At 45.9% G+C, this 12,726-nt stretch overlaps 1 protein-coding gene across 1 annotated transcript; it reads left to right on the top strand.

Moving 5' to 3' along the window:
- Nucleotides 1-1,005: 1,005 nt before the first annotated feature.
- adra2db (adrenergic, alpha-2D-, receptor b) lies at nt 1,006-2,902 on the top strand. Its single transcript, XM_037076031.1, has one exon. It carries the CDS (start codon nt 1,450-1,452, stop codon nt 2,722-2,724), a length of 1,275 nt encoding a protein of 424 aa, XP_036931926.1. The 5' UTR covers nt 1,006-1,449; the 3' UTR covers nt 2,725-2,902.
- The last annotated feature ends 9,824 nt before the right edge of the window (nt 2,903-12,726 follow it).

The following is a 12,726-nucleotide window of genomic DNA, read 5'->3' on the forward strand; positions in this document are numbered from 1 at the left end:
TCTAAAATTAGTGAAGTGCATCTGGTGAGCGGGGCTGCAGTCTGCTCAGCGGCTCGGCAGCGATTTTGTTTCATAGTTTTGTTTCAGAATGACCCCAGACTGACCCTGTGTGTGTGTGTGTGTGTGTGTGTGTGTGTGTGTGTGTGTGTGTGTGTGTGTGTGTGTGTGTGTGTGTGTGTGTGTGTGTGCTTGTGTGCTTGTGCGTGTGTGGGTTTGCGTCTTTTTGTATCACTCACGACTGGTAAATATCCCCTGGCTGTACGACTGGCTGCCTCACACGGCTGCATACATGTTATGTAACGAGACCTCCAGAGAAGAGAGATGCAACAGGTGTGGCGGTCACCTCTGCGCGCTCCGCACAGAGCCGCTCCAGATTACAAGCGTAGGGATCATGGAGAAGAGTGAGGGTGCGCAAGTCTCCATCAGAGAGTTGAGCCATGAAGAATGCGCCAATAATTTCACGGATTCCATCGTCGGTCACTGCTGTTTGTGCGCCTTTTAACTTTGAGCATCACGGCTGTCTAATTGGCCCTCCCCGCAGAGCTGATAAAGTTCAGAGAGGCCTCCTGCTGGGCTGTTTTCTATCCACATCCATCAGCGTGATGGTCGTGTCACCCTAAAACATCCCTGTCACGGCGCAAATGTTTTAAGATGCTCTTTTTTTTTTTTGAAGGGTTACACTTCAAAAGCCACAGCAGCACACATTTTGTTTTGCAACGCGAGACCGTTGTTGTGATTTTCCACTCCGTGCATGCAGAGATGCGATGCTGAGAAAAAAAAAAGTTAAATATTCAGAGGCAGAAAACAACAAACTGTGAGGGTATGAAATCAAGCACAACAAGCCCAAGGGCTCGCCTGCAGACAAACTACTTCATTCTCCAAGAAATCCAAACAAATCCAACTGTCTGAACAATGCGCGCTCTCTCTCTCTCTCTCTCTCTCTCTCTCTCTCTCTCTCTCTCTCTCTCTCTCTCTCTGACTCGCCTCTCTCTCTCTCTTTTAAGTTCAGAGATGGGCTGGTCCTCGGAATGATGTCACCTCACTCCTCCATGGGCATTCATTCCACCAGCAGCACCGCGCATCTCTCCAGAGCGATGCTGTTCTCCAGGACGCAAAAGCAGCTTCTTTACGCACGAGGATGTGACAGCCGAGGAATGACTCTGCTCGTGGAGCCTTGGTCTGTGGACTCTCCTCTTCTCGCAGATATTTCCGGACCTCTCTGTGCCCTTCGGGAGCTTTCGCAGGGGTTGCAGTTGGAGGAGCTACGTGCGCTGTGTCTGACGCGGGCTGCTCTCTGCTCGGGCTGACCAGGAGCGTAACGCGCAACGCAGCTCCGTGCGTTAGTGGAAGGCTGCTCAGCGCACCCAGTCTGAGCTGCTTTGGAAGAAGAAGAAGAAAAAACGGGTATGAAGCAACAAACATGATACGAGAGGACAAAGTGGAGCCAGGATGGATTTAATCCAGTTTAATCTGTCGGTGGAAAACGTCTCCAACGATGAGAACGCCACGGACGCACCGCTTGCCTTCCCACACACGGGAACGGCCACTGCGCTCATCATCCTGGTGGTTACTGTGATCATTTCGGTGACTATTGTCGGTAACGTGTTGGTGATTGTGGCGGTGCTGACCAGCCGGGCTCTCCGTGCGCCCCAGAACCTTTTCTTGGTCTCTCTGGCATCAGCGGACATCCTGGTGGCCACGCTGGTCATCCCCTTCTCCCTCGTCAACGAGGTCATGGGCTACTGGTACTTCGGGAGCACTTGGTGCGCATTCTACCTGGCCCTGGACGTGCTGTTCTGCACCTCATCCATCGTGCACCTGTGCGCCATCAGCCTGGACCGCTACTGGTCGGTGACGAAGGCGGTCAGCTACAACCTGAAGCGGACTCCGAAGCGCATCAAGTCCATGATCGCTATCGTGTGGGTAATATCCGCCGTCATCTCCTTCCCTCCTCTCCTCATGACCAAACACGATGAGCGGGAGTGCCTGCTGAACGACGAGACCTGGTACATCCTCTCCTCCTGCCTGGTGTCCTTCTTCGCCCCGGGTCTCATCATGATTCTGGTTTACTGTAAGATCTACAAAGTGGCCAAGCAGCGTTCCTCCACCGTGTTCGTGGCCAAGAACGGGCTGGAGAGGCAGCCCTCTCAGTCCGAGACGTGTTTCGTCAGGAAGGACCGCTTCGAGACGGAGAGCCCCAGCAGCCAGAGCTCCGGGAGCCACCAGCAGAGGCAAGGGGAGCTGGATGACATCGACCTGGAGGAGAGCTGCTGCCAGTCGGACACTAAACCGCGCAATCACCGCTTCACCAAGCGGAGGAAGGTGGAGGGGTCGGACTGCTGCCCTCCTCAGAACTGCCGTCTCTCCTGGGCCTCGGCCCGCGCGTTACACCTCTACCCGGAGCAGAAGAACCCGGCCGGGCGACAGCAGCTGGCGGCCGCCAACAAAACCAAAGTGGCCCAGATGAGGGAGAAGCGCTTCACCTTCGTGCTGGCGGTGGTGATGGGGGTGTTCGTGCTCTGCTGGTTCCCGTTCTTCTTCACCTACACCCTGCACGCCATCTGCAGGGAGAGCTGCTACATCCCCGAAGCACTTTTCAACCTCTTCTTTTGGATTGGCTACTGCAACAGCTCCGTGAACCCCATCATATACACCATTTTCAACAGGGACTTCAGGAAATCCTTTAAGAAAATCATATGCAGAACTTCTAAACGCACACAGTAACGCAGAGGATGGCTTCACGGGACAAGCGCGCTTTTTGTGTGCGCGAAAAGGAATTGTGTTAGGACTCATTCTTCTCCCTCAAAGTCCTTTAAATGTAACTTCTATTATATTGAAGAAAAAAAAAACCGTCCAGTGTTGTGTTCAACGTCTATGAATAAAATGTGGAGTTTAGCAAAAAAGAAACTAGAAACATTTGCAGTGGTTCAGTGTTGCCAACTTTGACGCAAAGCACCAAACACGGCCAGCTTACTTTATCATGAAATATAGCCTATTTATGGCACTTTGGACACGCACCATTGTAATATATAGGTCGCTGTATAATAAATCCCGCAAACCTGCACCTTTGAAAAGAAAAAGAAAAAAAAAATCCCTGTACTGGATCAATCTTTTATGCTGCAGCAGGCGGGAGGAGGAAGGAGCCACTTCAGAGTCAAATTGAGGCCGTGAATGCAGCTGGATTGCAGCGCTGGGCTGGTGCACAGCGGGTGTTTTTGTGTGGAGATAAATAGAAAGATTAATCTGCACCATCTCTGAGATGTGGGCACTGGGGGATGAGGCGGGGAGCAGCAAGAATTGCTTTGGGGCAGGAAAAAAAAAATGAAATGAAACACTGTAGAAGATGTAGCATGGTTGGGATTCTTGGCATTATTACAGGTCTGCTTGCTGCAGTTAAAGGGGCACTATGTAGTTTTGGAGGAAGAAACTCAACATCGGGATTTTGATATTTATCATGTTAATGAGGCAATGAAACAAACCCGGAAATTTTTATTTTTCCCATAAATGAATAAATGATCTCCTCTCAGGGATAAATAAGGTCCAGAACGCTGTTTGAAGCTAGAAAGGTGGCAGGGTCCGTCACTTATAAAACAAAGTAAAACAGTCTGAAAACTGTGCTGTAATTAAGGTCCGTTTGGTTATTTAGAATTATTTATTTAGGTTATTTAAAAAAAAAAAAAGGTCCATGAAGATCTGTCTCCTCCGATCAAAATTTCTTCCTCAAAACTGCAGAATGCACCTTTAAAGCTACAGCTTGCTCTCAGCCGCGTCTTATCAGCGAATCCCCAAAGTTGTGTAAGAGTTTAATCTCGCAGCTCTGCCACGCCATCGCACCACCTCACACCAGAACAATGGCCAAGCTGAGACCTGCTTGTGCTAAATCTGTGTATTTCAGTCCACTGCCTCACAATACCTCCAGTGTTTTGTCAGTACATATTGAAACATTGTGACATCACAGCTCTGCTATACAACCCCATTTTCAGAGATCAGGTCTGGGTCCAGCAAATGTTACTTTCACTGTGCCGTAACTGTGTCACCGGGGGAGGTGACTGAGTGTGCCGGAGGAAGGATGCAGTGACACGCAGTCCTGTTCAGTCCCTCTGTTTTTAAAAATAACATCCTGGGATGCAGTTATTGCAGGTGGAGCTGGACTTTCATCCACCATCAAATCTCTTCCCCCCCCCCCGGGTTCAATACGAGAGCTTAATAACCACGAGCCGAGCCCGAGGCTGTAATCCTCCACTTTAAAAAGCCGTATGATCATCGCAAAAGTCTGAGCAAATACGACTTCTAACTTCCCGCCTCTTCTGAATCCACAGAAATGATTCACAGCAGGGAGATCTCTTCAAACCTTTATGGGAAAATGTATATAGTGATTCCCATACTGTGGTTGGCTCATGATCCATCTTGGATATATAGAGTGCATATGAGGAAGTTTACTTGTGCTCAGTCGGGGGGAAACTCTCAAGAAGAAGGCTGACCAGCTCCACATCAGCTCATTGTCTGCATGGGGTGTGCTGGGAGTAAATAAACTATTTATATCCTCTTAGGAATGTCTTCAAAGCTCCTCTTACAGCGCGCTGGCGCCTTCCCAAAGATAATCACCCCTCCCATGTTAAAGGGGCGTCATACTTAAAAAAGAATATAATATAAAAAAAAGTTTAATGAAGTGGGTTTTTTTTTTTTTTCTTCTTCGGTGAAGCGTGTCCATATTCATGAGGGTGTTGTTAGAATATCTTCAAGGGGAACGAGAGCGAAGGTGGACGGTTCCTCCTCTCACGACGCGCCGGGCGGTTTTTATTCATGAGCCGAGTCGGACGGTTTCGGAGAGAAATGAGGAAGGAAAGCTGCGCCTCAGAGGGATTCGCGAAAACTCTTGAAACAAATGAAATGTCTGGCTGGAGTCACACTCGCAAAGAAGAGTGTTTAGAATCAGCTTGCATCCCCGCCTCGAAGAACTACCGGGGTGAAGGGGGTGTTAATTGGGTACACGTGTAGCTTAATGCCGGTGTGTACATGCTGCATGTAACTTAATTTCTCTGGAGAGCACAGCCATCACTCTTAATGCCTGTTGCCTTATCCGAGGAGGAAAATATTTACACGAGCGATCTGTTTTGCTGATGACTATCAGACAAGACGTGCAACTCCCTCGTTGGATCTCACTTCCCAATTTAATTATCTTTCTAATCAACTGCTCCATTGCAGCGTAATTTCTCAAGACGTGTCCCCTCGAACTCTTCGGCTCTGTTACTTCTGTTGTTTTTCCCGGCGTGGCGTTTTAAACAATCCTCACTTTCAACATGCAACAACAAAACGTGTGCTCACAAGACAAAGAAAAAGAAACCCTCTCATTCCTTCGCTTTTCATGAGAATAAATGCTCCGCTAATTGCATTGTTTATTCAAGGCGAATATCAGCGTTGATTTGCGGGCCTCTCCAGCCGAGGCCTTTTCATTTGCGCCAGACTGTAAACAAAGTTGGCGGCTTGTTCCGGGATGACGAGCGGATCGGAGGCGGCGGCTGTGACCCTCAACCACCTAAATCCTCTTCTAAAGGCCTAATGAGAGCAGCAGACCAAGTGGACGGAGTCAAAACATTTCCTGGTGAGGGATGCTGGAGGGGAAAGCTTTATCCAGGCCCATTTTAGACGGGGAGGAAGAGCAGAGGGTCAGAGCCAGCTGCTTTACGGTCAGCAAGCGTGGCGTGGGCCAGGGCTATTTGCAGCCACAGGGAGAGCTTATAAATGTTTCAAGATGGGGTACAGCGCGAGATAAGAGGGCCTCTTAGGGTGACGAAGAGAGAGCAGTTGGCTGTTCTCCTCTCCCACATTATCTTGTTTGTCAGCCACAATGCAGCATCTGCAGGTAATTGCTTTTTTCAATTGTCTCTAACAAGATAAGGGGTTAGAGGCGAGCAAGGCCAAAGCTCGCGTCAATCCCAGGAAGCCGCCTGTGTGGAAAAGAGAAGCCAGTTTGTCATTAGTGTAAATCAGATGGTGTCACGTCGAAGCCAGGCCTGGACCGAGTGCACTGTCTCCGGGGCTGTTCGAATATATCACGGCCTTTAACGCCATCAGCGTTGTGACTAGTATGACTTGAGGTGTCAGAGGCAATCAGGACACCGCGGCGCTAACTTGAACTTGACAGTCAGATTACCAGCCTCTGCGTTTGTCAATCTGCATGCAACGTGTGTTTCCTCTTCAGAGAGGCAGCACGACACACCAAGAGTCACCACAGCACGAAACATCTCAAGACTGGTCTTTGAACCACATATGGATGATGCACTGAGTAGTTCTAAGGCATAAAATATTGCAACTTGAAAGGAAAATCACGATCATATTCAGTGTTTCTCTTGATGTCGGCCCATGAAAAGATCAAAAGCAACAATGAATTGATCCCACTAACAAGCGTTAGCAGTGTTAATCCAAAGTTAAGCTAATCATCAGCGAGTTACAATTGTCTGTTAATCCGCAGCCGAAAATAGTCCCTGACAAATTCCCTATAGACTCCTCTTTGAGTTACGTTTACTTCAAATTGTTATATTTTTCAATTAAATGTGTTAGCCCTTTCAAAAAATGAACTATATATTTAGGATGTTTAGAACTCGCTGGAGAGAGACACAGACAGGAAGGGGAATTTTGAAGTCCCTGAGAAACACATATGAGCAGGGGAGCAGATTCTGACACAACACCAGCGCTCTCCACTGAGTGAATGCCCGTCCGTTACCCTCGTTTTTTCTATCGCTCGGCTACTTCACCTTCTTTGCCTCCTCCATCGACGGGGCTCTTTTTCTTGTGTAGAGTTTCCACAGTTAGTCCAGATGTTCCACCATAACATGTGGATGGTGACCAGGCGAAAACACAGCATCTTCCTGTTTTGGTGACCTTCAATTATCTGGGAAGAAGACCAGTGATACAAGTTTACAGGGCACGTGCATGGTGACATTTTTCAATAGCCATTACACTGCGTGATCACCTTAGAGTGAAAAGTTAAAGCAAAAAAGTTTAAGACATTGAAATTTGCCATTATTATCCTTTTAAACCCTGCAACAAATAAAAAAATCCATATGTAGTTACTTCAACAAGGTGGCTGAACCAGTGTCTCTTGTACGGGTTGAGGTTTAGTGGCTGTAACTAAAGTACAAGTTCCCCTTTTCCGCACCTAAAGCTACAAAACTGTGCTGTGTTTGATAATTTGCAGTGTATATTGGAAAACGTTCAGCCCCTAAAGGTGCAGCCAGGATACTAACGTGTATGGGATTAACCTCCTCTGGTTTTCTGTTGCCTGCCTTGTTGTATGTTTTCCTGCTTTAGGTGTAAATGAAAGTAAGCTGTAGTTATGAAGAGAGACGTGAATAAACAATGTGTTTCCGCCTCTATTTATCATTTATTTTCATTCCTCACTGGGTACTGTATTTCTCTCTATTATTTGCATGAAAAGATGTCTTCCAGCACTTTATATTCAAGTCTTCGCGGCGAAATGATTTGGCTCTCATCCGCTGCATACAGAACTGAACATTCAAGGAATTTTTATGCAGCTCTCCCATTTCAAGTCTACTTTGATGAATGCCTCAAAGACCGTGGGAGCAGATGGCATAGTACAGATATCAAAGGTTGGACGGCGATGCTTCTTGTTGTTCTTGAACATTGTATCGCTGTTTGTCTTCACGCATCGTCGGGAGATATTGTACTCGTCCTCACACGCTCTATCTCATCAAGCGAACATGCCTACTCAGCTGTCTGTGTGAGATTAAATCTTTTGTTTTTTCAAGCAGACGATGTTTAAATCCAAACAAATGATGATGGAAGGATGATTTTCTTTTCCAGGGAAAGAGTGTGGACGTATATCTCCGACGAAAGGAGCTGATCCTGGTACACACACTCCGCGTGACCGTAGTGCATTTGTCTTCCTAGGATCATCCGTGAAAACACATACATACACGCACCCCCTGCACTCCGCCGCACCATTAAAGGGAAACCTATGACCTGCGATGTTATGGAACAAAACAGGAAATGGATGGGCCTTAGCACTGTGCAAAGGTAGGTCACAGCTGAACGAATAGAGGTGACGTTATGAAACCATTTAAACATATATATATATATATATATATATAATGACCTTTTGAAAGAGCGCCCGACCTGTTGGCATAATTGAAATAATGCAGTGTGGAGCCGCAGTCGCTCTCAGTCACGCTTTCTTCCTGCTGATCCGACATTCACAAAGCTTCCTGCTTGGCAAAGAGAAAACAGAGACGTAAGCTTTGTTGCAAACTTTTTTATTTTTTTTTTATTTTTTTTATGTCAAAGAATCAACTGCTTGTTGAGCCAGCTTCACTGCTGGCACCTGCAGCAGCGATAATTGTGATCATCTCGCCTGCCAACAAATGTTTGGAGCCAGGGGAGAAAGAATATTAGAATTAATCGTAATGAGGGTAACTACACAGCATAAAAACACAGCGGGTGTATTTATTTATTTTTTTCTCCTTCTGGAGACACAGTCTACCAACTGCAACCCTTCAAACCCAGCTCTGCCCCAGTTTTCAATGAGTGGGGAAGGGTGGGCGTAAAATGCTGAGGGTGTAATTAAAGGGTCCCCATGCTTGTCTTCGCCTTGGGCCTCCAAAGAACTGAGTGCACCCGTTGGTGGGATGCAGGCAGAGGCTGCAACGCTTCACACCAGGAGGTGTGTTAATCATACAGACTTGGAAGTCGCACATGGATCTTGGATTCAGATCAAGAATTCACAGTGAATAGGACCTGTGTCTGGGCCGGATATGAGAAGTAACGAAGCTCTCAGCCTGCTCTTCGTGAAGACTTTGAAGGCGTCTCATGGCGGGTTTATCGGCACTGCAGAATCGATCTCATGGTCATCATCGAGAGTCTTTGGTTCGCAGGATTAAATGTGATGTCGAAGAAGGATTAAATTATAGAAATTGAGACAATTTCAAGCAACAATAGACGGCCTAACCTTTCATTTATTTGATTTATTTTTACGTGAGGTCGGCCTCAAGTGTTGAATCTTAACGCGAGTGCTTTCTTTGGTTGCCAAGCATTTGAAATATATATATATATATATATATATATATATAAAAAGTGTGTGTGTGTGTTGCCATCAGCCAGGAACTGTTACATTGCTACATTGGCAGAGCTCCCTGATTTCTCTTAATCCTGGAAGAGAGTTTTTTTTAAGCTTCAGTAAGAAGAGGATAACATGCTTTTACTGCAGTACCCAAAAGTAGGATCACAATTTGCATCACTCTGGGAATTTGCGGGTACTCGGGAACAATTTTCGTGCTCAGCAAATATTAAGGAGCTTACATGTGAGAACCCAGAAGGTGTGTGGGTAAAACTTTTCTTTGCAGTTCTTTGTTAAAAATGCTCTGATCAACCCCCGTCCATACGATCTTCCCTGTACAAACACAGTGAGTGACTAGCGGGGGAACACACTGGAGTGTTTAGCAGCGTAAGCGTTGAAAGGCGGGTGAATAATGGATTTACATTTATCAGGCAGCCAAACACCCGACTCCAGATGAATGCTAATGTTGCTAAAAAATCTGCCAGTGTTGTAAACAGGCGGCTGCTGCTGATGCATTCACCGTATCAGCTTTAGAAGGGGGGCGATGTGTGAGTGTTTTGTTTACCACTGGCTGCTGCAAACGAGCCCAAAAAACAGCTAATGAGGGATTAAAGGTGCAATTTGGAGAATATGGCCAGAACTCCAAAAACATTTTCATTTCACAAGAGTAAGTGACAACTGCTGCTTCTTGCTAGCTATCCTTGGCTGCAGCTAGCTATTATTAGCTAATCAGCTAACGGCTCAGTAAGCTGTGGGAAGGTGGCCCTAGACTTTGCCTGGGCCGGGTTCTCTGTTAAGAAAAGTAAACAGAGGTAAGAGTGTTTAATTTCTTGACATGTTTTGAGCTTATTTAGTTAATTTACTACGCTAACAGCTACAGAGGCTGTCACACCATCGCTTCTTGTAGTGCAAAGGAATACAGCGGGACAGGACAGGCCAGGGCTAGCTGGTTAGCATGCTAACTTCAGTAGCCATCTCATACAGTGCATAGACGTCTTTGATGCAATTCCAGCACAGAGGTTTCCTCACACATTTGAATGTTTTTTGAGCTCAAATTCTGGCCAAATTGCTCCGTGACAATCAACTGCAGAGTATATTTGTAAATATATAATGATATACACCCAGATCATTATATAGTTGATGAGTATGTCTAATCAAATGACAGATGGAAACAGTTAAAATATCTCATAATAAAGGTATGTTCATAAAAAGCAATGTGAATTAGCAAAGAGCTTTTTGAGCGAAGCAGTCTATTTCAGTGAAGTTGTTCATCTCCACCGCCATGCACTTTCAAAAGAAATGCTTTAAATATTTACAGAAATTGGCAGTGAAATGATGAATTATCACTTTTCTTGAGGAGAGTCATTTGTTGGGGCAGGAAGTGGAGGAAGATGTGGGAAGGGTTTCCCCAGCCCTGACCTCAGTCTCAGTGATCCTGAACACAGCATGATGAGGCCTGACACTAACTCTGCTCCACACGCTCGTTTATCAGACAGCAGACAAGTCTGATAAAGAGGTTGAGAGCTATTTTAAACAAGAAACAAGTCTGTGGAACAATAACTCAAGTGTTACCCCCACCCACCACTCCCTGAGGGGCCAGAAGTCACACAACCATCATCCTGAGCTGGTAAGTTCTCACAGTCCTCCAACCTGCCCGCAACCAGCCCAGCTCAGGAAGGAGAGTCATTTTGTTTTCCGTACTTTCGTCCCTTTTATCTCCTCCCCTGACTCCCAACTATTTTAGATCCCCCCGGCTAAGCCTTGTGGTCAGCGCTCCCAAGCTGCCAGAGGAGCTGGAGTCTTTAAAACTGTAGCTACACAGAGGCTGTCGTGAAAAAGCAGCGATCCCAAGGACAACAGGAAGTGATAAATCAAAGAGAGAGGCTGATTGAAGGCGACTGCCGAGGAGAGAACAGCTGTGTGAGACACGTAAAGTCACAATTCCACTGTGGCATCGAAATGAGGCGGGAGGGGAACATGCAGGAGTAATTTAACATTTATTGACGGCACCCTAAGGAGATGGACTAATGTCCCACGGAGAGAACACCACAGTCTAGTCCAAGCAACAGGAATGTTTATTTTCATTACCTCTGACCCCTTCCTACTGCATTTATTCCACATCTCTTATGGAGACTGTTCTCTTTACAAAATAAAGTACATTGCCATATTTACATTCCAGGACCAGTTTGCTGCGCGGTGTTTTCAGTGTCATTCGTATGGTTTTAAAATCTTCCCCTCATCAGTAACATTTTGGATTAACAACGCCAGCATTCAAAGAATGATCTCCAGTTTCATCATCAAAGAGAAACTCAATTATTAATCGTAGCGTTTCCGTCCAAATGCAATGATTCACCCCACACCCAAGTTATTACAAAACAAAAGTCATGCGAGAGTAGGAGATTTATCACCTTTTCATTTGGCGAGCTCTCAGAGAGGAAATTTATCTTAAGATGAGATAACAGCTGCTAAACCTTTCCCCTGATAGAAATCTGGTATTTGAGGGGCTGGGTGGGGACATCCCAGATGACCGGCAGCTCACTGATTCACTTCAGGGAGGTATGTGGAGACGGTGTACTCAGGTGCTGCTGGAGAGAGACTGGGTGACCTCCTATCATATAGTTTTATGGTTATCTCTCTCTGGAGGTTGGTTTGACGGCACATCAGTCTTTACGATTCACGGGAGACACAGGAACTGATGGAGGCTGGGTTATTTTATACCTATCATCTAGTAGTGCACCTTCTTTCGAAGCATTGCAACAAATAAAACTCAAACTTTTTTTTTTTTTTTTTAATCTCAAATCAAAGCAACGCCTCACCTGTTCTCATTATGTGATGACCTCAGTGTTATGAGGTTTCTTTTTGACTTTCTTGACTCATCCACAACATAATCTGTTTTTTTAATGCCGCCTCTGTTGACTCACTATGAAGGACATTCGAAGACTGACAGCGAAAAAAATCTGCAACTTCTGCTTTCAGTTAGTCAACACATTCGACCTTGTCCAGCACAGACTTCATCTTTCAGCAATTGGTATGTCATCTTACGAATGTGATGAAGGTCAAGTGAAAGTTCAGTCAGAGAGACTCTTCTTTTGCACGCCACTGTCACAGTTTTGGGTTTTTAGTTTAGTTGTTTCATATTTTACTTTGACAAATTGATCTTCATGTGTCATGGCTTACTTTCCACTTCCTGTCTTTGTGCGTTTTCCTGGCCTTTTTTGGATTAATTTGGATTAATCTCTCACTCTTAAGTCTTTCTTCCCCACTGTGGTAAATTCTGTCTTTCCCTCTGCAACGTTTCTTGTCTTTTCTCTTGTCCTGTTTTCACTCTGCGTGTCACACCTGTTCCCCAGTCCTGCGTCCTCCTCTGGTCTTACTTGTGCTGCTGTCTGTGTGGTTCGTGTCTCCTTAGTTTGTACCGTAACTGTTTTGCTGCCCAATTTGAAATGCTTTTTTGGATCGTGGTCTTAAGCTTTCTTTTAATGACGGTGGCTTGCATGCCATACATCAACTCCTCTCACACATGCTCGCATACAATTTCCTGTCGACTGATCAGTCAGCTGTTCCCATCTTGCTGCTGCCTTCTTAAATATAATCCTCTCGGTCTTTACTTTGTCAGCGCTGCTGATTTTGACCTAAAACCCCTCCACTTCCCC

Source organism: Acanthopagrus latus, chromosome 18 (genome assembly GCF_904848185.1).
Source record: "Acanthopagrus latus isolate v.2019 chromosome 18, fAcaLat1.1, whole genome shotgun sequence".
NCBI classification, from domain to species: domain Eukaryota; kingdom Metazoa; phylum Chordata; class Actinopteri; order Spariformes; family Sparidae; genus Acanthopagrus; species Acanthopagrus latus.